At 34.0% G+C, this 26,372-nt stretch overlaps 1 protein-coding gene across 4 annotated transcripts in view; it reads right to left on the bottom strand.

The window, feature by feature from the left end:
* Positions 1–1,411: 1,411 nt before the first annotated feature.
* LOC111634513 (LIM/homeobox protein Lhx9-like) overlaps positions 1,412–26,372 on the bottom strand; it is a 36,145-nt gene continuing 11,184 nt past the window's right edge. For 2 of the 4 annotated variants that reach the window (XM_023379310.1, XM_023379309.1), the window contains 3 exons: positions 11,705–12,123; positions 11,364–11,605; positions 9,926–10,700 (listed from right to left, as the gene is read on the bottom strand). In XM_023379310.1, the coding sequence (XP_023235078.1) occupies positions 10,383–10,700; positions 11,364–11,605; positions 11,705–12,123 (979 nt within the window). In that variant the 3' untranslated portion in view covers positions 9,926–10,382. Of the gene's footprint in view, positions 2,143–9,925; positions 10,701–11,363; positions 11,606–11,704; positions 12,124–26,372 lie in introns of those variants that run through there. The other 2 variants (XM_023379311.1, XM_023379312.1) reach the window with 2 other exon arrangements.

Below are 26,372 nucleotides of genomic sequence, written 5' to 3'. Positions count from 1 at the left end.
ATATATATATATATATATATATATATATATATATATAACATATAAGCGCCATTTTTCATCATATCGGATAAAAAAAATTCCAAGAGATTGGCAAAGATATAAATTTTTGTATTCCGATCTGTGTACTAATTAGCTGCTAATTTAAGGTTAAATCAATAAAAACACACTTAAAACATTAAGATATCAATGTTTCTTTTGAAAGACATATATAAACATTGAATATATAGTCGTTCATGGCTCGTTTGAGGAGTAATCTAAGAAGAGTTGTGTAGTCACATGACTCTCTACACGTGCTATGAGACTAAACAAGGGAAAAAGACGGGAGAGAAATCTATACGGGAAACTGTTCTGTAACGTTAAATAATTTACGATTCGTTTGTTAAGTGTAGATACTCGTCTTTAATATGAAAAATATAAGGGATAGAAAAAAAAAAGAATTCTATACTATTCCTCGAAACCATGACACAGAAGGATAAGTTTACTGTATCTCAACATCTCCAGAGTCTACAGTCTCAGTTCTAGGAACAAGTTGGATATCCTATAGTGTCGGGTTGCCTTTCTGTGGGAGGGTGAAGATAGTTGACGAGTCGACTACTGTCCGACAGTGTCAACTATTTCAATAGACGAAGCAATTTCCAGTTTAACTTCCCCTTTCTCTGAATAATTGATGCAATATGGACGTCGGTTTAGGATAGTTAAGTCACGTGATACAGATTAAGCAGCCTTCTCGTATAACCGATGGTATTTTTTTTCTTCTCCCTCGCTTTCTTTATTTTATTTTATTATTATTTTTTTAAACTAAATGTAGATCTCTACAATACCATAATTAATACTTAAGAGAGTTTATAATATTTTTAAACTTGTGTCGCGTGTGCAAACGATACGGCCTACGGTTCTGGAAATTGTCAAAAGAGGTTTTCGTATTCTCGCATTACCACAGGGCAAGGTGCAGACCAGCATAAAAAGAAAACCCATCAGGTTCTGCTATCTGCCATCTAGATTGGTTTGGATAAGCACACGACCTTTCACCCCTCTACGTCCCGACTTGGTGGGGCTATAAGATTCGCGGAAATGACGTCGACCGTCACGTGTCTCTTACTTAAAAGTAAACGATAAAGAGATAAGTTTAGCATCAGAAATATTTATAACTCCTCTTCGATAATTAAAAAAGAAAAAAAAAAATTGTAATTAAAATTTCACGTCAATCTTCGAATTAATCGCTTTATAAAAATAATATTTATAAAAGAATATAAATATTTTAATTTTATTTAAATCCGTAAATTAGATTTATATTACGTTTAAGATAGTTTCATTAATTAATTGTATTATGTATCACGCTATTAACACGATAGTTTATTAATATTTCCTGGTGTTTATATACACGTCTCGTTAATTACGTGTTAATTATTTTATGTAACGTGTCTAATAATTAGAATATAAAGATAGAAAGGAAGAAGGAGGAGGAGGAGGAGGAGAAGAAAAAAAGAAGAAACATTTACGATTTTCCCGCCTTTAATTATTGCACGTACAATAAAAGTGGCTAAAGACACTTCGTGGGAGATACACGCACATGCACACACACACACATAAACAATACGTACACATTAACATTAACATATACTGTACATACAGCATAGTCAGTCACGAATTGGACATTCTTTTTATTATGTTTATTATTTTTTAGGGGGTATTCTGAGTGAGAACCAGTCGAAGATTTCAGTCCCTTCTTTTTCTTTTAGCTTTTTCAAAGCTCGAACTAATTGTTTGAAGATAAGTAGGTGATTTCCAATATAGAGGAATGAAATGAGGAAATCACAACCTTCGATTTTGTTCTTTCTTTTCGTGTGGGGTTCACTTTGTTGACGAGATTCAAAACAGTTCTTGAAAGGATGTCAGTGGTAAACCGTCTCCTCCGACTGATGTTGGAGCGTGGTGAGATACCAAAGGAGTGAGTGCTCCTCCGTCGCCATAGTCTATACCTGTCATGTTGACTATCGAATGAGTGGAAACAGGTCCTTCCGCGCCCATGCCACCGCACGAAGGTGCGGGACTTGGTTCCGAGAATGAACTTGTAGCACCTGGGCTACCTGCACTAATGGGATGTGCTTGGGACGTTTGAGTCTGCTGTTGTTCTTGCTGTTTNTTTAAATATATTGTTTCTTTATACATTTATATATATATATATATAATACTCGAATGATTTTATGACTAGATCCTTAAACATCTCATCAAAGTTGTGGCTCTTTAAAGCAAATGCCAAAGCAAAATATATAATAACAACCATTACCAATAACAATGAACCTATACAGACAACACAGACACACAGACACACACACACATTTCCCCATTCAACATAAAACTATTAAAAAAAATAAGTGAAATAATTTCAACTTCTTAGAAACAACTTTCGACTTCATAGTCACGCGATGTGTCCTACCATTCTTTGTCTTTTTAGACCATTGTTTGAGACGTAATTTCCGCTTGGAAAATCACATAGCGGTGTCTATTTGCTGACGTCACCTACGTGCACCCCTCTCTCTCTCTCTCTCTCTTTCTGTCTATCTTTCAAGTCTATATTGTACTGAGGTGAAAAAGATTTTTCGATTGTTTTCTACTTTTTTTTTTTTTAATTGTTTAATGGGGGGGGTCGAATTGGCTAATTTATCATCCGATTTCGGTGGATGATTGGGTTATCTGTAGGCGATTTATAAGGCCAATTATTAAATTAAACTTATTTAATGCCGATATTATAATTAAACAGCTTTTTAAATCGGTTAATTGCATTTAAGTAAGGCCCTTTCGCGTGTGTGTAACCGTCTTCTCGTGTAGGGTTAAAGGATTCTTATGAAACACGTGTTTTTTTTTGTATATTTTACAGGAATTTTTTAAATTATCTACATTTTTATGTTTTTTATTGTGTTTCTTTAAGTTTTAATTGTTTTTATCCGGTTTATTTTAATTATTTTTTGTGTAATTTCGATTTCTTCTAGCCTATCCAAGCTTAAAGGCCCTTCCTAGAAATTTAAATTTTACTTGATTTTAAGAATGTTTTAAGTATTTAAGCTTATAATATTATACTTTTTAAACTGTTTAATCGTTTTTTAATGTTTTATTTAACTTTTATGCCTCTTTTTTTGCATAATTTTGAGCATTTTTCTAACTGTTTGTCTGATTACTGTACTATTAATTAATACATTTATCAGAAATAATTTCATAATTTTATTATTTTAAAATTGTTTATACATATTTTAACTTAATATAATTGATATTATTTAAATAAATTTTAATTACAAGGGCCAATCAAAATTCTGACAACTTTCGATCTCGAAATAGAGACTCCACTAAAGGCCCTTGACACGGCCTCCCGCAATTACAGGCCCCTGACACGTGTCCTTCCTGTACAGTACCTCTCTATGGGTGGCTGTATTGCTAAGTATATTGCTAAGTATAACCACCTATGGAGTGGAACAGGAAAAAAAACCACGTGTCGGGGGGCCACGATAAAGGCCTAAGTTACGGGTTAAGAACACGTGTGAGAGCGGAAATCAAGGTATTATGGGATCGAAACTTGTTAGAGGTCCTTACCATAAACGTTTCCATCACCATAACAAGGAACTATTCATAGAAGGACACTTGAAGGGCCTGTGATAACGGGAGGGCCTATCGAAATCCTACACAAAATATATCCTTCTTTTATACATTTTTGAGTATTTTAAATCACAATTCACACTTAAAATACGGAAGAAACGAAAGGAACGAGTATAAACAAGGGAAAAACACTTAAAAAATACCCCAATTTTCTACGAATTTTAAACCCCACGTAACACAAGAATGCACTACACATCGATCAAAAATAAATAGGCCCTTTAAACTATCGTGCACTCGATGATACCAATTGACCAACCCATTGATTATAGGGTATTTAAAACGACACAACCGCACTTTAAACACCCGGTAAACAAATGACCCTTTGATAATGCTTATGGCCTGTCATTATGGTAGAATTATCGATCAATTAATCAATCAAAAAAATGGTAAAAAATCGCCATTTGTTACCAGGTAATATGTGTGTGTGTGTGTGTGTGTGTGTGTGTGTATGTCTGTATGTATATATACACCGATAAAGTTACTAGAAATAAAAGGTTCCCTTTCTAAATGAAGGTCAGTGAGCACGTGCTATGAAATGAAAACGTTTAATTGTCAGAAGTATTTTTTCCTTTTTTTTTTTTTTTTTATATCTAATTCCAAGTCACGTGGCATAAATTGTACACCGACACAGTAATTAGCTGTCAAAATAAGGTCATTAAATACGCATGCAGTGTTAAGCACGGATGAAAAAACACGTAAAAACAATACGGTAATGTGCTTCGTACAATTTTATATTTTCTCTTTTGCACTTTGTGTCTTTATTTATTTATTTATTTATTATTTCTTTTTTGTGCTGGTGGTGTTTAAGGTTAAGTTTAAGGATAATCACGTGTTTATACTTTTGATTCTTAAAACTGAACCTGTTTTATTTTTTTTTCCTTTTATTTTTCCATCCTCGAAGTGCGTGCTTTTGATTAATTATAAGAGATTTTGAAATAGATTTTTATGTATTTTTTGAAAATTTTTAAAGTTTTCTTAACGAAGGTCAAAGGTCTTTTAAGAATTTCAAATAAATTAACAAAGAAATAATGCTACGTCTGCTTGATAGGCGCAGTTGTTAAGTCGGAATTTCCATCCTCGAAATGAGTGTTTTTGATTAATTTTAAGGGGGGGTTTTGAACAAATTTTTATGCATTTTTAAATATTTTTTCCTTTTTTTAACGAAGGTCAAAGGTCGTTTAACAATTTGAACTAAATTAAGGAAAAAATAAGGCTAACTTCACAGGGTAGTTGCAATTGTTCAGTTGAAATTTCTACTCTCAAAGTGCGGGTTTTTTAAATTAATTTTAATGTAATTTTTGAATTTTTTTTTTAATGTTTCCTTAATGGGGGTCAGAGGTCGTTTAAGAATTTCAACTAAACTAACGAAGAAATAAAGCTACGTCTGCTTGGTAGTTTCAATTGTTAAGTTGGAATTTTCACCCTCAAAATTCGCGATTATCAAACAAATTTTTGTGCATATTTTTAGTATAAATAAAAATTTTNATTAAATTTTAAAAAAATATGGAAATATTAAACAATTTTATACGTATAATCTTTTTAAAATGTTAAAAATTTAGCTAATTATTCGAGAAAAAAGTTTTAAAATATCCGATTTTAGAGACGTCACTCGGACTGCCCCCGATAAAACTTAATCATCCTTAAAAAAGCATAAAAATTTACCCTAAAAACACAGTAAAAAAAATTTAAGCAAATTATACCTTAAAAACTCTCAAGTGTGGCTAACAATCGAGGAAAAAAAGAGCAACAAAGAAAGCCCAATTTTAGAAAGATGGCTCAACTCCGACCTACCCCCCTTCTCCAACAGAACCTAACGACTCCCGAAAGTGTAGCATAGTTCAGGAACCTTTACGACATTTACAATACGAGCACAAGTGTATGGGAAACGATAGACGAAAGGGGGGGGGTCGTGTTCCCCTTCAGAATAGACTCATTACTCATTAGAAGACTTATCAGCTAGTCAGAATACATTCATCCGTTGTGTCGGATGTAGTGTATCATTCCACATATCCCTACAATTAACGAACGTAGATAAGGGATCCAAACGGGCTCAGGAGAATTTTCGACTGTTGTTTTTGGCCCATGAACAGTGCCTTTTCTTTCTTCGGAGGAATACCATTCTTAATTAAAGCGTATAACACAAAAAAAGAGGGGTTGGATAACTTTAAAAGAGACATTATCGAACAGGTTTTACCAAGTGTGTACCTTATAATCAAAGCTTTGATTGATATCCTTACTTCGCTCTCCATCTTGATAACTCCGTTCGGGAAACAATTAAACGAAGAAGGCCTTCTAAATTAAAAAAATATATATAACCCCCCTAACACGCTACTTTCTCGCTCTGTCTTCGATTCTACGCAGGCTCTAAAGATCCGCTCGTTTTGTAAGGATGTAAGTCGCTTATACTTAAGAAATTTGTTTGTTTAATTTGGTTCCTTCCCTTACAATCGGGTGCTAACTTAAACAGGTTGTGTTGTTTATAACTTAATAACCTGCTGGTGATCATTTAAGCAGATTATAGGTCATACAGAACGTTTACAAACTCCATAATCTCCTATTTTTGTACGGCAGAAAAGTGTATCTTTTTATATTTCTCCCCAAATAAATTTATATGGGGGTTTAATTATGGTATGATTAATCCTTCCAGGCACTGTAGAATCGATTAGAAGAAAGTTAAAAACTAGGAAGAGCAAACTAGGCCGGGAGGAGAGGCTACACTCCACCTTCTTAACTCCGAAACACGAACTCGGACGGTTTATACATAAAAACCGAGGGAAATACGTAAAAAAAAAAACAGTATAAAGCGCATCCCTACACCAATCTCGACAGGTAAATTAGTGTTTGGTTCCCTTTACAAGCGAAGAAATGCAACCCCCCGATTATCCCATTGAGAGCTTATCAAATTATCCTAACATGCGTAACCAATCTAAGAGAAGTCATCAAGTATTCAGCGATTGTGAGCCCTTCAAAGTATTATAGTGTAGTATTATATACACAGTACATTATTTTTTTCTGTGGACGGACTTTCTCAATGTACTGTACGTTCATCCAATGGCTCGAAACAGGATGCGAGTAATGAATGGTCTTTGAACAACGACAATGAAAAATCAACCGACCTTGAAAAGGTAAGCTTTTATAACGACCAAATAAGGTCTTGGTATAAGTTTAAATTGGGCGAGTGAGATTGGAACTAGCTGTATATAAACTCGACATTTGCAGTACTTGAGCGGAACGGATACACAATGGGGTTAAGTGTGTGTGGCTGAACTAAACGTTACGACAGAATGTGCATGCCTATTAAGTCCCGAATCGCGGCCATTGACGACAAATTGAGAAAATTAAGCAGGACGAGTCGAAAATTCTTATTTTTATAACAAGGCCCGTCGTCGTTTGTATTATATTAAACACTAGAACACTACAAATGTAGACAGAATTAGCGTGTTTGATGGAGAAGAAAAGTTTAATGAACGTTTACTATTCCCTCGAATATGAGTTTTTTACCGTTTTAACCAGTAAAATTGTTAATTTAATAGTATTTACTGGTTAATAAAGTAATTACATGTTAATTACGTAGCCTAGATCTTGGTAAATAAACGTTCTGTCGGGCCTGCGAGTGATAACAAGATGGTAGATTGTGCTGGAATCATCTGGCATCTCGTAGATTTTGCTGTAATTTAGAGACATTCCATTAAGGATTCGATGTAAAGTAGCATTTTCCTTACTAGGAAGGCATAGGATTTAATATTCCTTATTTTAGGGGATGAGTACAGGGTGCTTTTTATGGTTTCGTGTTGAAGTTCTTCACATTACCAGCATCCCGAGTACAGTCAAAACTGTGAGCTGTTGACAGGTTGGACCGTACACCTTTGAACAACGGACACGTCTCCTGCCGGTGTTCGTTATTCAAAGGTAGGCTATAAAAACTGGACGCAGAATAGGGGTTGTTACTTGAGGTTCCACTATACTAGGCTAGCATACGAGCCTAAGTTACAGGTCGAAGCTCGTTTAAAGAATTCTACTCTTAACCATTACAGATTTTACACTATATTTTACAAATTAACACCTTAAACGTACAAGAAAACACCGTAAAAATGGCCAGATCAATGGAGACGTGTAGGAGTAAATTCGTTGGACAGATCGAAAAATTTTTAATTAAATTCCCATATGGCAAACTGTAAAGTATCAAATATTAAATAGCCTTTGCTTTCTCTTTGCCGAATATCCCGAAGGTATGGTAACCGCAGACCACTCGAAACGATGCACACACACACTATTCACTTTGCGTGTATCTTACCCCCGAGCTACAAACTCCAACATCAACAACGAATTGACCAACGAGCAGCAGAAACATTACAGTAAATAACATCAAAATATATTTATTTTAACGCCCTTCTACACACCAGAATTCAATGAAGTTAAGTGCACGTAACTACAACACACGGAATTTATATGAGAAGAGTCACTCATTGGTTAAAAACTCATCGAGATCATTAAGGGTTCGTCGAACTCTCCCATAAAAAAAAATAAATAGAAAATAAAATTTAAAAAAAACCACTTTAAAGTCGAATATTTAGAATAGAATTTCTCCTGTTCTTAATTCTAAGTCGTATACTTAATTCCTGCATTGAGAGGGTGAGAGTTTAGAGCGCGTGTCACGTACTATACGCTCGTTAAACGTTATTGAAAGATGAGAATTTTATCATATGCATCCCTCGTTTATACGTTTTCTGTGATTTCTATAACTTAAAAACCTTTAAATTCCGACATTACACACGGTAATTAAGCTTCCACTTTCCTACTTTGCAGTAAAAAGGACTGTTTTAACACCTGACACATCGTCTTGTATCCAGCTCGAACCTCTAAATATTTTACTCAGAAAGTTTAGATTTATACGGTATGAGCCTTAAATTAAAAAAACAAGGCCAAACCCTTCGCAAATTCGGCAAAAGTAGTGTCGTAGGCCAACAATTTTAAGATGTTCTAACGTGTCTCGAAGCCCGAATTAATAGGAAAATAACGCATGAATGTTGACATCTTGCACAAACTTTCTTGTGTATGCACGAGTTGACATGATCCATACTGCGACATTGTAACTACAATGTCGTAATAAACAATAGAAATTAAACGTGCGAGAGGGGGGAGAACAACGAAATGACGTAGAAGTCGTTTTAAAAACATTGCGAAAAATGTTGAGTAAGTGCCAAAAAAAAAAAAGAAAAATTCAATTGTTAATTTCTCATAACGACAAAATTCATTTCTGTAACCGTTTATTCTTTTAGCAGTTAATTCCTACAACAACTTATTCCTATAGAAGTTGGTTCCTACTATAGCTTATTTTTATAGCAGTGTATCCTTTGGCATTATTCCTATAGCTATTCGGTAGCATTTATTCCTATATAAGTGCATTCTGTAGCCTTATATTCCTGTATCAATACATTCTGTAGCCTTATATTCCTATAGCAATGCATTCTGTAGCCTTATATTCCTATAGCAATGCATTCTGCAGCCTTATATTCCTATAGCAGTATTTATCCCCCATAGCAGTTCATTCTACACGCATTAAATTTCTACAAAAGAAAAAAAGGAAATCCATTTTTACAGCACCCATTAATTTACCAAATATAACAGTATAAAAGCTTAAATAATCTATAAAATCTCACCCAGATTTCGGACGAGGGGAGAGAGACTTTTCCTTACACGATTCTTGAACTAGAATTCAAGAACCGAATTACTACCCTACATCAGATTGTTATCTACAATATCTGGCATAATCGGAGGCCCGAATTGGGGCAGATAATTAATTCTTTTTTTATAACAAAAAAATAAAAAAAAATTAGATTTTTCTAAAGACTTGTTAAACATCCCATTAACTTAATAAATCTAGGGATACGCAGAGAACAGTTCAATAAACTCCACACCCTCAGGCGTTATAAGTTACGATGAAGATTATCTAAATTTAATATCAAATTTTTGATTAATTTGACGATGATGATGATGATAATAATTTTTGAGGGAATTTAGCGAATATTTTCTTGATTTTTTTTACCATTTTTTTTTTTAAAAACCCCNATCTTCGAATTAATCGCTTTATAAAAATAATATTTATAAAAGAATATAAATATTTTAATTTTATTTAAATCCGTAAATTAGATTTATATTACGTTTAAGATAGTTTCATTAATTAATTGTATTATGTATCACGCTATTAACACGATAGTTTATTAATATTTCCTGGTGTTTATATACACGTCTCGTTAATTACGTGTTAATTATTTTATGTAACGTGTCTAATAATTAGAATATAAAGATAGAAAGGAAGAAGGAGGAGGAGGAGGAGGAGAAGAAAAAAAGAAGAAACATTTACGATTTTCCCGCCTTTAATTATTGCACGTACAATAAAAGTGGCTAAAGACACTTCGTGGGAGATACACGCACATGCACACACACACACATAAACAATACGTACACATTAACATTAACATATACTGTACATACAGCATAGTCAGTCACGAATTGGACATTCTTTTTATTATGTTTATTATTTTTTAGGGGGTATTCTGAGTGAGAACCAGTCGAAGATTTCAGTCCCTTCTTTTTCTTTTAGCTTTTTCAAAGCTCGAACTAATTGTTTGAAGATAAGTAGGTGATTTCCAATATAGAGGAATGAAATGAGGAAATCACAACCTTCGATTTTGTTCTTTCTTTTCGTGTGGGGTTCACTTTGTTGACGAGATTCAAAACAGTTCTTGAAAGGATGTCAGTGGTAAACCGTCTCCTCCGACTGATGTTGGAGCGTGGTGAGATACCAAAGGAGTGAGTGCTCCTCCGTCGCCATAGTCTATACCTGTCATGTTGACTATCGAATGAGTGGAAACAGGTCCTTCCGCGCCCATGCCACCGCACGAAGGTGCGGGACTTGGTTCCGAGAATGAACTTGTAGCACCTGGGCTACCTGCACTAATGGGATGTGCTTGGGACGTTTGAGTCTGCTGTTGTTCTTGCTGTTTAAGGTTGTTTCTTCTCCATTTGGCTCGAGCGTTCTGGAACCACACCTGAAAGAAGAAAACTCTTCAGTGGTATATAAACCCGCTATGTATAGCGCGAGATGGGAAATTGTTTCGTGGCTGCGGGCAAAGTTACTCGATTGGTACAATGTTTAAATAATACGGTAGCATCTTTAAACTGTGTATAAACTGTGTTGGAGTGCAGTCGAGCGTGCAATGCCCGCTGCAAGATCATATTTCTGCAGAGACATACCATCAACTTCACCTCCTACTCTTTGTATCGACGCCTCTCAGCACGAGAAGGCCACTTATGTCCAACCTTCTGTTTATCTAACACAATTCGATACCATCTCCCTTCGTGACCGTAGGACAGGCCGGGGGCAAAGTTGGCCCACTCTAAAGCACGGTGTCATAAAAGCTCTCCCATGCAAACTCCCTCAACGATGAGAAACCGGGTGAGGTGTTCACCTGACCCGTCCACATTGTCGCCATGTCCCCGCTGTGTTTAGGATTGATTTATAGTTATCCCTAACGATCTGTTAATTACATCAACTTTCATAAAAAGGAAGGAGAAAGTGAGAACTACCGAAAAAGGAATTTCGGGAAGCGCCCTTTTCGCAAAGGGGGAGAAAATTCTAAACCTATCTCTAACCACCCGCAGGGTTTACATAGCTTAGAAAGTAAAGAAAGATATCTTGAAAGCCAACTGACCTGCAAAACTCTCTTCGATAATCCTGTCTTCTGTGCTAGCTGCTTGAGATCTTTCGCATCCGGATTTTGGTTAATGGCAAAGTATGATTTCATTGTACGAAGCTGATGATGTTTAAAAGAGGTGCGCATACGTTTGGTGCGTTGAGGTGGTTGCCCTGTAGACATCCCTGTTTGCGAATTCTGATTGTTTGAACTTCCATCCATCTGTGGAATGTGTAGTGTCGGGTCCATCACTTGCAACCCTACAAGACAATTCGCAGGATTATCGTTAATTCTTAAAAAAATTCACGTTGCTTAGCCATAAAATCGTTAGAACTTAACAGGAATTGGTGGCTACTCACCAATATTTTGTGGCTGCAAACCGTCAACACCGATATCAGACGTTTTCCTCTTCCTGGGTCTTCCTTTCCTGACTGATCCTACACCAGAATACACCGGATAAGGCGGCGGCGGTGCGGGATTATCCGTTGTCCTCTCTCCTAGAGTGCTACCGGTTGCCGGAGGTCCACCATTAACGGGTCCCTGTCTCGGTAGCCCTTCCGCTGTTAGATATGAATCACCGTGGACCAAAAGTTCGTAGTGAGTCCGACAGTACACCAAGTTGTCCCTGAGGCCAAAGTAATCCCCTTGCGTTAATGCCGCGTTACACCATCCACAAGTAAAACAATGCAGATGATAAACAAGGTCCCGAGCTCTCATGACTAATTCGTTGGCAAAAATTCCTCTTTGACACCTTGCACACCTTTTAACGGCGAATAGCCTGAAAGGAAAGAGACGAGGAAAGAGTTTTCATTAATTTGTTTGAAGAGGCTTTCAAATATCGAATTATAATGCGCATTTGCCTAAGCTTCTCGATTGTTACCATGGCCATGTGATGGATAAGGAATAAATTGGGGGCGGTTTTCTCTCCGACGGCTTACACGCCGCCACCTCTCTAAGTAATTCTTATGTATATGCGGTTTTTACTTTTAAAAAATATGTAAAGCAGGAGCAAAAAACAATAAGTGAAGAATATCTCGAGAGCTTCCCCGTAAGATAACATAAGATTAAATTTACCTTTATTCTCATCTTTCGGGGGAAGAGGGGTTTAAACAAACACTCCATACGTCACCACAGCTAACCGTGTTTACGCTTCTAAGCACAAAAGCACGAAAAAATAAGCATATTATTGGATTTATACCAAAAGTTTCTTGAGGTAGAAGACGAGAATTAAGGTCGAAGTAGAAGAAGAAACACACACACACACTTTTGTTTTGGATCTCCCCATTCGGTTTAATCGGATTAGGCGATCGTTTGTCTCTCGAGATTTGATTAGAACTATCATAAAGACAGACATCTTCGTTAACTGATCTTTAAATAGGTAGAAAACACCTCGAGTAAAGTGATGAAGTAGGTAAAATTTCACTCCAAAAATCGACAAGAGCACGCTTTCGATTGGAGTGTGATGTCCAAGTAAAACACTATAAATCCTTAGAACAATCGAAAATGGTGGCGTATTTTCTTATCCCTCCTTGACAGAAACAATTCGATAACTTATTTTGCTCCACTCTAAATTTGTTCGGTCGGGAATACTTCAGGAATATCGAGAATGTAGAAAAGTTGGGGGAATGACATCCGAGCGTATCAACTATTTTTAGATTTTTCCTGCCTTATATTAAAAATATCTCGATATTTCTTCATCACTTTTACCTTCATTCCTATCAGAAATACTTTTAAAAAATATAAAATAATAACAATAATACTTTTCTAACCGAATTATAAAGTTTGTCAAGCGGCACTCATTCACTACTATAGTTTTTGACATAGTTTTTGATACTTTTTATAACCTCTCATAAGGGTGAGAGCTTTATATCATATCGAATGACGAATTCCAACGTATACTCTATCAGACTTTGACGTAAGTTTTAGTGCTTTTCAAGTTTCTTTTAATAGTCTTTAATGCATACAAAAAAACCTCAAATTTTAATGCCTTGTCGAGGCATAATCTTCGAAACCTTGGAGGAAAGATTAATGATTTCTGAATTACTTACGAATGATGAGACATTTTCGAGGCTCTCTCTCGTTCGAATTTCCTAACGACCGTCGAAAGATGGAGGATACTTTATCATTCCTTAATGCTAGTTAAAGTAGTAATTAAAATAGAAAATAATTAGTAAAAGTTCAAGTAGTCAATAGAAATTACTGGTTAAAGCGAAAATTATTGAGGGGTGAAAAAGCAATAATTATAGCAGAAAGTCCCGGTTAAAACTACTGAAATTAGTCAGTAAAATGCACCAGTTAAGGCCAGGTTAGTAGATTAGAATAGAAAAAATTAATAAAAAAGCACTATTTAAACTAAATTAATTAGCAGAAAAGACTCTTTATAATAAAATTAGACAGTTATAGTCAGTAAAAATTACTGCTTAGAGTCAAAATAATTAATAAAAAAAGCACTATTTAAGCCAAATTAATTAACAAAAAGCGAAAATAATTAGTAAAAGTACAAATTAAAGTGAAAGAACTAACCGAAGAGAAAGTAGGATTAGTTAAAGCGGTAAAACATTTATTGAAAAATTTATTGTTTTCGCTTATTTTTCCTAATTTTTAAAAAATAAAAAAATTATCTTGTAGTTGCTAAGAAAATAAGTAACAAGAATTACAAGGTCTGATGTTTTGTTATTAGTAAGGAAAATTTCTACACCGACTTTTTTACCAATAAATTACTGAATAGTCTATTGTGAAATGCCGTTATTAACATAAACGGTTCCTTATTTATCTTCTAAATTATCCTGGATAATTATTATAAGATATAGAACTTAATTATTCCCTTCCGAATGTTAAATAATATATAAATATATATATATTATTTTTCGTTTTAAAGAAACTTTGAAACTTTTAAGGGTTTATTAAGCGTAAAAAATTACCATTTTACACATACCAATTGAACTTTTACGGAGTAAAAATTAAGTAAGAAAACAATATAAAACGTCGACACGGAGTAATGAACTTGCAATTACGAAGGTGTTTGTGGAATTTGTACACCTTAGCGTAACACCTACTGACTAAAAATACATTCAATGACTTAAATGTCGAAGAATGTGTAGGATACTTAGCACTTAAACAGTAACAATTCAGGGAGAACAAAAGTATAAAATCTGAGAATTCATACAAGACCCTGCTTTAAGAAGTGTTAAAAATTTCACAATAATTTCCATTTTTATCGAGGAAACTGCTATTGGTACTAAAACACACAAAACCTTAAAAGAGAAAACCCCCATCTCCCCTATAACTTCACACTAAGTGTATGCTTTCTACACACTAAACCTTAACAGATAAAAACCCCCATATGTTCTACTTCTAATACTAAACGTGCACCTTCTACACTACACACAGCATCCCTATCTGCCTCCTAATCACTAATAAAGAGGAATATCTCGTAAATTCAAATCGTCCATTTGTATCACGTAGGCACCACCTCGAAACGACAAAGACAGGGAGAATTTTCTAAATTCTAGACCCTATTTTGTCGATGTCTAGGTGTTCTCTAATTCATAATCATCCGTCCTTCTCGAATAGCAAGCAGTTAAGCAGACAGAACTTATATAGAAGCTGCCATGAAGTGCTTTGTATGTACCAAATGGTAGCGGAGTTATTGCGTGCGGTAGTCAAGGTAACAACGTATTTAAATTATGAATTCACGAAGCGTACAACTGAGAATTCAATATAAGAGTTCCAAGTCTTTCTAAAGTTCCATACCAATGAAGGTAACCAATAAATATGATTGTTATCAGTCAGAACCATAATAATAGTCTTTTATATTGAAAAATGACCAACTTATCTCATACCCTATCATAATGGTCTGAATGGCGAGGTTTTAAGGGAAAGAAATTGCAGTTTCCTTTACAGATTTTACTTTGCAACTACCAGAGAAGAGTAATTGGAAGAATATTGAAGAATATTCTTTACAATATCTAATTATGCCTTCGCGCGTTATACGTTGTTTACGAGAAATTCGGCTGGTAACTCGCTTTGTTTAATCGAATTTTGGTAATTACACGCCAATTTTTTCACGAAATTCGGCTTCTACACGCTTATTTAACTGAATTTTGGTAATTAGGCATCAATTTTTTTTAATGAAATTCGGCTTATAATTCGCTTATTTGAAGAATTTTTTGCTAATTAAACATGATTTTTTTTAAAAATAAATAAATATTTATTAAATTCAATTATCAAGTTCATGGCCTAATTAATTGCAACGTTTACGTAACCTGTTGATGCCGTTAATAATACGGATCTTTTGTATTTATTAATTGTATGATATTAATTGACTTGTATAGATTCTGTAATTTAGTAGCATTAATATTCTGCACGATACTCGGGCGAAGTTAAGGGTTGAGAGAATTCTGTCTAAATCTATCGAAAGTACGACAATATACTTCGAAATATTAGCGAATAAATTATTAATCAGTTCGAGAATTATCGAAATTATGATATTTTATGATTATAAACATAATAAAATTACTGAAAATCTAAATAAAACTGTAACTTAGACATTAACACGTTCACAAAATCACTGCAAAGTCTATCAAACACTGCGGAAATTACGTTGATACACTTTCAAAATTTAAGTGTATAAGTTATTATTAAGTTAAACTGGAAACAAATTAAGTTATTTGTAGGGTTTATAAGACTATAAAATTGCCGAAAATTTAAGTAAAATGCAATATAAACGACCAGATCACGTCAGACAAGTAGAGGTTACAGGTGCTACATACAACATTCTGTTGACAATATCTAGAAAGGTTAAAGTCTCTATCAAGATTGACTGTAATTTATATGGATTAGATCAATTTTCTCGATTGCAAAATTGTATTCGATATAATTTTATGATTCTATAGATAATAAAAAAATCAAAAATTCCGGTAATTTTCCTTAATTTTTAAATTAAATAACACTCTAAAAACGTAAATAGAAACACGCGGTTTACACTTCAGATAATTCGAATTTCGGATCTCCTGTTTAATCTTCATTAAAATTCATCGTTATTTGACATAAATCTAGAGTTAAAGTTTGTATATTCGTAGAAAAGAAGAAGAAGAAAAAAAAAAAAAAAACACAGAAAAATAGCGTATTTATCAATAGTGCTGGTTAGAAAATCAAGTTCTAAATAAGGAAGATCACGAAAACGTTTAGTCAAATGATACTTCTAAGAAAATTTTCGGCTTCTTCACACGATTTTAATGACTAGAAATCTTAATAAGACGGTTTCTTGAAATGAAATCTGTATCAATTGTGAGTTTGTATAAAGCTTCTAAAGTTTGTGTGTTTTTATCAGTAGTATAAGAGGCGACGGAGTAAACTTGATCCTTCATACGATATTTTTCTCTTCCTGGAATAAAACTACATTCAAAGAAAAACCTAGAGCTTAGAGTATCGTGAAAAACACTACTACACAAGGAAAAAAAAAATAAAGAAGGAAAGAACTATAAGAAACAGAAGCTAAGAATAATACCATCTACATTGATTTCTTTTACATTCCAGTACAGTTATGTTAGGATGAACGGTTCCATCCCCCCCAAAAAAACAGGGGAATAAAAAAAGAAAAGATCCTTATTTGTGTGGTAAACAAGAGAAGGTCCTTTTTTAAAAATTTTTCCATCGATTTTTAATAATTAAAACTTAAATTTTTTCTATAGTTATAACGCGGAACTTAGTTCCTCCTGTTCACGTGTAACTCCTGTTATAGTGGGGTATTTCTAATTTAATAAAAATTTCAATTTGGATACGATAATTTGCCACTTGAAACTTTACGGAATAATTATAAAATTCCCGTATAATTTACATTATTATTATTATTATAATTACGATTTTTATCAACGTTGGGGTGAAGGAACCTCTTCCGGATCGGCGCTTTGTTTAAAAAGGAAAAATCGAATTTAATCATCGGAAAAGTGTCTAAATTAAATTAATATCGGTTTTATAACTTAATAAATTAGGTTTTTTATTAATTAAATTAATGATAAATGCGTAAAATAGTAAAGAATAACGAGAAGTTTCGCGTTAAAAAAAAAATGTCAACGTCATTAACTTTGTACTCGTATTTTTGATCTCTTATAACAAGGCAAGGATTAGTTGACCCTTTTTTAAGGCTCTGTATAGCCTATTTCTTAATTTTAATCTGTTTTTATTATCCTTAATTTTTGTTTAGAGCTCCGAAAGTCTTACTTTAGTACCTTACACATGCAGTTTTTGTTAGAGCTTCACACGAGAAATTTTAAAGAAATAATCAAAATTTTGTCAAATGTATTTAAAAATAAAAGGATTTTTCGAATTTTTAATATAATTTAAATCCTTATTTTTATTATTTATTAATAAACAGCAAGAAATCTAAAATTTTTTTTAGTCGTTATTTCTATCTGGAACTTGGAAAAATTTGTTTCAACTTCACTTCTTTTTATCTCAATTTAATTAAATTTTAAAGGTTTAACCGTGTTTTTAACAGTGTTTATGGCTTAAAAGTTCTAATTTAAAGCTTAATTTGTAGGCCTGTATTGAACTTACTTGAATATTTAAGTGTTACGACGATGCTACTCAATGCCAAATTTTCGAGAATTTCGCCAACTTAACCTTCTAAATTTTACTCCCTTTAATTAGACAAGGATTAATTACTTTTTAAAAATACTAGGTCTGATTTTCTATGCTACTTTTTATAGCCTTGTAGGTATTCTAACGAAATTAGATCACGTTCATTCAATAAATTTTACTTTAAATAAGTATAAAATACATAAATTTTAATGAATTAAATGATAATAATTCGTTAAAATAATAAAATTTAGCAACATTACTCATAAAAGTTAGCATAGAACACTTGAAAGATGAACTTAATTTTGGTTACTCCCATAGAACTATAATGTAAAAAACCAAACAAAAAAGTCTGTAAATATGCTTGTAATTCTTTATAAATGCTTAAATTTAATTAAATATATTTTAAAATATCAAATAAAATCGAAATTTTAGAAGGAGAAACTTAACTTTGGCAATCCCCAGTTGAACTCGATGACCCCCCGAAAGCACATCTCAGTTTAGAATTTTAGCATTAAATTTTAAAAAAATATGGAAATATTAAACAATTTTATACGTATAATCTTTTTAAAATGTTAAAAATTTAGCTAATTATTCGAGAAAAAAGTTTTAAAATATCCGATTTTAGAGACGTCACTCGGACTGCCCCCGATAAAACTTAATCATCCTTAAAAAAGCATAAAAATTTACCCTAAAAACACAGTAAAAAAAATTTAAGCAAATTATACCTTAAAAACTCTCAAGTGTGGCTAACAATCGAGGAAAAAAAGAGCAACAAAGAAAGCCCAATTTTAGAAAGATGGCTCAACTCCGACCTACCCCCCTTCTCCAACAGAACCTAACGACTCCCGAAAGTGTAGCATAGTTCAGGAACCTTTACGACATTTACAATACGAGCACAAGTGTATGGGAAACGATAGACGAAAGGGGGGGTCGTGTTCCCCTTCAGAATAGACTCATTACTCATTAGAAGACTTATCAGCTAGTCAGAATACATTCATCCGTTGTGTCGGATGTAGTGTATCATTCCACATATCCCTACAATTAACGAACGTAGATAAGGGATCCAAACGGGCTCAGGAGAATTTTCGACTGTTGTTTTTGGCCCATGAACAGTGCCTTTTCTTTCTTCGGAGGAATACCATTCTTAATTAAAGCGTATAACACAAAAAAAGAGGGGTTGGATAACTTTAAAAGAGACATTATCGAACAGGTTTTACCAAGTGTGTACCTTATAATCAAAGCTTTGATTGATATCCTTACTTCGCTCTCCATCTTGATAACTCCGTTCGGGAAACAATTAAACGAAGAAGGCCTTCTAAATTAAAAAAATATATATAACCCCCCTAACACGCTACTTTCTCGCTCTGTCTTCGATTCTACGCAGGCTCTAAAGATCCGCTCGTTTTGTAAGGATGTAAGTCGCTTATACTTAAGAAATTTGTTTGTTTAATTTGGTTCCTTCCCTTACAATCGGGTGCTAACTTAAACAGGTTGTGTTGTTTATAACTTAATAACCTGCTGGTGATCATTTAAGCATATTATAGGTCATACAGAACGTTTACAAACTCCATAATCTCCTATTTTTGTACGGCAGAAAAGTGTATCTTTTTATATTTCTCCCCAAATAAATTTATATGGGGGTTTAATTATGGTATGATTAATCCTTCCAGGCACTGTAGAATCGATTAGAAGAAAGTTAAAAACTAGGAAGAGCAAACTAGGCCGGGAGGAGAGGCTACACTCCACCTTCTTAACTCCGAAACACGAACTCGGACGGTTTATACATAAAAACCGAGGGAAATACGTAAAAAAAAACAGTATAAAGCGCATCCCTACACCAATCTCGACAGGTAAATTAGTGTTTGGTTCCCTTTACAAGCGAAGAAATGCAACCCCCCGATTATCCCATTGAGAGCTTATCAAATTATCCTAACATGCGTAACCAATCTAAGAGAAGTCATCAAGTATTCAGCGATTGTGAGCCCTTCAAAGTATTATAGTGTAGTATTATATACACAGTACATTATTTTTTTCTGTGGACGGACTTTCTCAATGTACTGTACGTTCATCCAATGGCTCGAAACAGGATGCGAGTAATGAATGGTCTTTGAACAACGACAATGAAAAATCAACCGACCTTGAAAAGGTAAGCTTTTATAACGACCAAATAAGGTCTTGGTATAAGTTTAAATTGGGCGAGTGAGATTGGAACTAGCTGTATATAAACTCGACATTTGCAGTACTTGAGCGGAACGGGATACACAATGGGGTTAAGTGTGTGTGGCTGAACTAAACGTTACGACAGAATGTGCATGCCTATTAAGTCCCGAATCGCGGCCATTGACGACAAATTGAGAAAATTAAGCAGGACGAGTCGAAAATTCTTATTTTTATAACAAGGCCCGTCGTCGTTTGTATTATATTAAACACTAGAACACTACAAATGTAGACAGAATTAGCGTGTTTGATGGAGAAGAAAAGTTTAATGAACGTTTACTATTCCCTCGAATATGAGTTTTTTACCGTTTTAACCAGTAAAATTGTTAATTTAATAGTATTTACTGGTTAATAAAGTAATTACATGTTAATTACGTAGCCTAGATCTTGGTAAATAAACGTTCTGTCGGGCCTGCGAGTGATAACAAGATGGTAGATTGTGCTGGAATCATCTGGCATCTCGTAGATTTTGCTGTAATTTAGAGACATTCCATTAAGGATTCGATGTAAAGTAGCATTTTCCTTACTAGGAAGGCATAGGATTTAATATTCCTTATTTTAGGGGATGAGTACAGGGTGCTTTTTATGGTTTCGTGTTGAAGTTATTCACATTACCAGCATCCCGAGTACAGTCAAAACTGTGAGCTGTTGACAGGTTGGACCGTACACCTTTGAACAACGGACACGTCTCCTGCCGGTGTTCGTTATTCAAAGGTAGGCTATAAAAACTGGACGCAGAATAGGGGTTGTTACTTGAGGTTCCACTATACTAGGCTAGCATACGAGCCTAAGTTACAGGTCGAAGCTCGTTTAAAGAATTCTACTCTTAACCATTACAGATTTTACACTATATTTTACAAATTAACACCTTAAACGTACAAGAAAACACCGTAAAAATGGCCAGATCAATGGAGACGTGTAGGAGTAAATTCGTTGGACAGATCGAAAAATTTTTAATTAAATTCCCATATGGCAAACTGTAAAGTATCAAATATTAAATAGCCTTTGCTTTCTCTTTGCCGAATATCCCGAAGGTATGGTAACCGCAGACCACTCGAAACGATGCACACACACACTATTCACTTTGCGTGTATCTTACCCCCGAGCTACAAACTCCAACATCAACAACGAATTGACCAACGAGCAGCAGAAACATTACAGTAAATAACATCAAAATATATTTATTTTAACGCCCTTCTACACACCAGAATTCAATGAAGTTAAGTGCACGTAACTACAACACACGGAATTTATATGAGAAGAGTCACTCATTGGTTAAAAACTCATCGAGATCATTAAGGGTTCGTCGAACTCTCCCATAAAAAAAAATAAATAGAAAATAAAATTTAAAAAAAACCACTTTAAAGTCGAATATTTAGAATAGAATTTCTCCTGTTCTTAATTCTAAGTCGTATACTTAATTCCTGCATTGAGAGGGTGAGAGTTTAGAGCGCGTGTCACGTACTATACGCTCGTTAAACGTTATTGAAAGATGAGAATTTTATCATATGCATCCCTCGTTTATACGTTTTCTGTGATTTCTATAACTTAAAAACCTTTAAATTCCGACATTACACACGGTAATTAAGCTTCCACTTTCCTACTTTGCAGTAAAAAGGACTGTTTTAACACCTGACACATCGTCTTGTATCCAGCTCGAACCTCTAAATATTTTACTCAGAAAGTTTAGATTTATACGGTATGAGCCTTAAATTAAAAAAACAAGGCCAAACCCTTCGCAAATTCGGCAAAAGTAGTGTCGTAGGCCAACAATTTTAAGATGTTCTAACGTGTCTCGAAGCCCGAATTAATAGGAAAATAACGCCTGAATGTTGACATCTTGCACAAACTTTCTTGTGTATGCACGAGTTGACATGATCCATACTGCGACATTGTAACTACAATGTCGTAATAAACAATAGAAATTAAACGTGCGAGAGGGGGGAGAACAACGAAATGACGTAGAAGTCGTTTTAAAAACATTGCGAAAAATGTTGAGTAAGTGCCAAAAAAAAAAAGAAAAATTCAATTGTTAATTTCTCATAGCGACAAAATTCATTTCTGTAACCGTTTATTCTTTTAGCAGTTAATTCCTACAACAACTTATTCCTATAGAAGTTGGTTCCTACTATAGCTTATTTTTATAGCAGTGTATCCTTTGGCATTATTCCTATAGCTATTCGGTAGCATTTATTCCTATATAAGTGCATTCTGTAGCCTTATATTCCTGTATCAATACATTCTGTAGCCTTATATTCCTATAGCAATGCATTCTGTAGCCTTATATTCCTATAGCAATGCATTCTGCAGCCTTATATTCCTATAGCAGTATTTATCCCCCATAGCAGTTCATTCTACACGCATTAAATTTCTACAAAAGAAAAAAAGGAAATCCATTTTTACAGCACCCATTAATTTACCAAATATAACAGTATAAAAGCTTAAATAATCTATAAAATCTCACCCAGATTTCGGACGAGGGGAGAGAGACTTTTCCTTACACGATTCTTGAACTAGAATTCAAGAACCGAATTACTACCCTACATCAGATTGTTATCTACAATATCTGGCATAATCGGAGGCCCGAATTGGGGCAGATAATTAATTTTTTTTATAACAAAAAAATAAAAAAAAATTAGATTTTTCTAAAGACTTGTTAAACATCCCATTAACTTAATAAATCTAGGGATACGCAGAGAACAGTTCAATAAACTCCACACCCTCAGGCGTTATAAGTTACGATGAAGATTATCTAAATTTAATATCAAATTTTTGATTAATTTGACGATGATGATGATGATAATAATTTTTGAGGGAATTTAGCGAATATTTTCTTGATTTTTTTTACCATTTTTTTTTTTAAAAACCCCCTTTAACTGTTGTAAAGGGATGATAGTTAAAAGTGCGATAATGGTTTTTTAATTACTGAATCACCCCTTCGCCATGTTTAAATTCCAATAAATGTTATATAACCAATTAAGTATCTTGTTTTTAAGATATCCTGAGCTATTTTCTTATGAAAGCTTGTACATGTTTTTGCCTGGAGCTTATTGCTGTTAAAGATCAGAAACATCAAAGGATGAAAATGATGCGAGGAATTCTTTCCTTTGATTTTTTTTTTATTTTTATTTTTATTTTTTTTATAAAATATTTTCGCTTATTTTTATGATAATATATTCAAATTCCTCTACCGAATATTTAAATTAATAAACATTTGCAGTACTTGAGCGGAACGGGATACACAATGGGGTTAAGTGTGTGTGGCTGAACTAAACGTTACGACAGAATGTGCATGCCTATTAAGTCCCGAATCGCGGCCATTGACGACAAATTGAGAAAATTAAGCAGGACGAGTCGAAAATTCTTATTTTTATAACAAGGCCCGTCGTCGTTTGTATTATATTAAACACTAGAACACTACAAATGTAGACAGAATTAGCGTGTTTGATGGAGAAGAAAAGTTTAATGAACGTTTACTATTCCCTCGAATATGAGTTTTTTACCGTTTTAACCAGTAAAATTGTTAATTTAATAGTATTTACTGGTTAATAAAGTAATTACATGTTAATTACGTAGCCTAGATCTTGGTAAATAAACGTTCTGTCGGGCCTGCGAGTGATAACAAGATGGTAGATTGTGCTGGAATCATCTGGCATCTCGTAGATTTTGCTGTAATTTAGAGACATTCCATTAAGGATTCGATGTAAAGTAGCATTTTCCTTACTAGGAAGGCATAGGATTTAATATTCCTTATTTTAGGGGATGAGTACAGGGTGCTTTTTATGGTTTCGTGTTGAAGTTCTTCACATTACCAGCATCCCGAGTACAGTCAAAACTGTGAGCTGTTGACAGGTTGGACCGTACACCTTTGAACAACGGACACGTCTCCTGCCGGTGTTCGTTATTCAAAGGTAGGCTATAAAAACTGGACGCAGAATAGGGGTTGTTACTTGAGGTTCCACTATACTAGGCTAGCATACGAGCCTAAGTTACAGGTCGAAGCTCGTTTAAAGAATTCTACTCTTAACCATTACAGATTTTACACTATATTTTACAAATTAACACCTTAAACGTACAAGAAAACACCGTAAAAATGGCCAGATCAATGGAGACGTGTAGGAGTAAATTCGTTGGACAGATCGAAAAATTTTTAATTAAATTCCCATATGGCAAACTGTAAAGTATCAAATATTAAATAGCCTTTGCTTTCTCTTTGCCGAATATCCCGAAGGTATGGTAACCGCAGACCACTCGAAACGATGCACACACACACTATTCACTTTGCGTGTATCTTACCCCCGAGCTACAAACTCCAACATCAACAACGAATTGACCAACGAGCAGCAGAAACATTACAGTAAATAACATCAAAATATATTTATTTTAACGCCCTTCTACACACCAGAATTCAATGAAGTTAAGTGCACGTAACTACAACACACGGAATTTATATGAGAAGAGTCACTCATTGGTTAAAAACTCATCGAGATCATTAAGGGTTCGTCGAACTCTCCCATAAAAAAAAATAAATAGAAAATAAAATTTAAAAAAAACCACTTTAAAGTCGAATATTTAGAATAGAATTTCTCCTGTTCTTAATTCTAAGTCGTATACTTAATTCCTGCATTGAGAGGGTGAGAGTTTAGAGCGCGTGTCACGTACTATACGCTCGTTAAACGTTATTGAAAGATGAGAATTTTATCATATGCATCCCTCGTTTATACGTTTTCTGTGATTTCTATAACTTAAAAACCTTTAAATTCCGACATTACACACGGTAATTAAGCTTCCACTTTCCTACTTTGCAGTAAAAAGGACTGTTTTAACACCTGACACATCGTCTTGTATCCAGCTCGAACCTCTAAATATTTTACTCAGAAAGTTTAGATTTATACGGTATGAGCCTTAAATTAAAAAAACAAGGCCAAACCCTTCGCAAATTCGGCAAAAGTAGTGTCGTAGGCCAACAATTTTAAGATGTTCTAACGTGTCTCGAAGCCCGAATTAATAGGAAAATAACGCCTGAATGTTGACATCTTGCACAAACTTTCTTGTGTATGCACGAGTTGACATGATCCATACTGCGACATTGTAACTACAATGTCGTAATAAACAATAGAAATTAAACGTGCGAGAGGGGGGAGAACAACGAAATGACGTAGAAGTCGTTTTAAAAACATTGCGAAAAATGTTGAGTAAGTGCCAAAAAAAAAAAAGAAAAATTCAATTGTTAATTTCTCATAACGACAAAATTCATTTCTGTAACCGTTTATTCTTTTAGCAGTTAATTCCTACAACAACTTATTCCTATAGAAGTTGGTTCCTACTATAGCTTATTTTTATAGCAGTGTATCCTTTGGCATTATTCCTATAGCTATTCGGTAGCATTTATTCCTATATAAGTGCATTCTGTAGCCTTATATTCCTGTATCAATACATTCTGTAGCCTTATATTCCTATAGCAATGCATTCTGTAGCCTTATATTCCTATAGCAATGCATTCTGCAGCCTTATATTCCTATAGCAGTATTTATCCCCCATAGCAGTTCATTCTACACGCATTAAATTTCTACAAAAGAAAAAAAGGAAATCCATTTTTACAGCACCCATTAATTTACCAAATATAACAGTATAAAAGCTTAAATAATCTATAAAATCTCACCCAGATTTCGGACGAGGGGAGAGAGACTTTTCCTTACACGATTCTTGAACTAGAATTCAAGAACCGAATTACTACCCTACATCAGATTGTTATCTACAATATCTGGCATAATCGGAGGCCCGAATTGGGGCAGATAATTAATTTTTTTTATAACAAAAAAATAAAAAAAAATTAGATTTTTCTAAAGACTTGTTAAACATCCCATTAACTTAATAAATCTAGGGATACGCAGAGAACAGTTCAATAAACTCCACACCCTCAGGCGTTATAAGTTACGATGAAGATTATCTAAATTTAATATCAAATTTTTGATTAANTTGCACTTTGTGTATTTATTTATTTATTTATTTATTATTTCTTTTTTGTGCTGGTGGTGTTTAAGGTTAAGTTTAAGGATAATCACGTGTTTATACTTTTGATTCTTAAAACTGAACCTGTTTTATTTTTTTTTCCTTTTATTTTTCCATCCTCGAAGTGCGTGCTTTTGATTAATTATAAGAGATTTTGAAATAGATTTTTATGTATTTTTTGAAAATTTTTAAAGTTTTCTTAACGAAGGTCAAAGG

This window comes from Centruroides sculpturatus, unplaced genomic scaffold (assembly GCF_000671375.1).
Source record: "Centruroides sculpturatus isolate CEXI.00-Female unplaced genomic scaffold, Cexi_2.0 scaffold967, whole genome shotgun sequence".
In the NCBI taxonomy this organism is placed as follows: domain Eukaryota; kingdom Metazoa; phylum Arthropoda; class Arachnida; order Scorpiones; family Buthidae; genus Centruroides; species Centruroides sculpturatus.
This window is presented reverse-complemented; position numbering and strand designations above follow the sequence as displayed.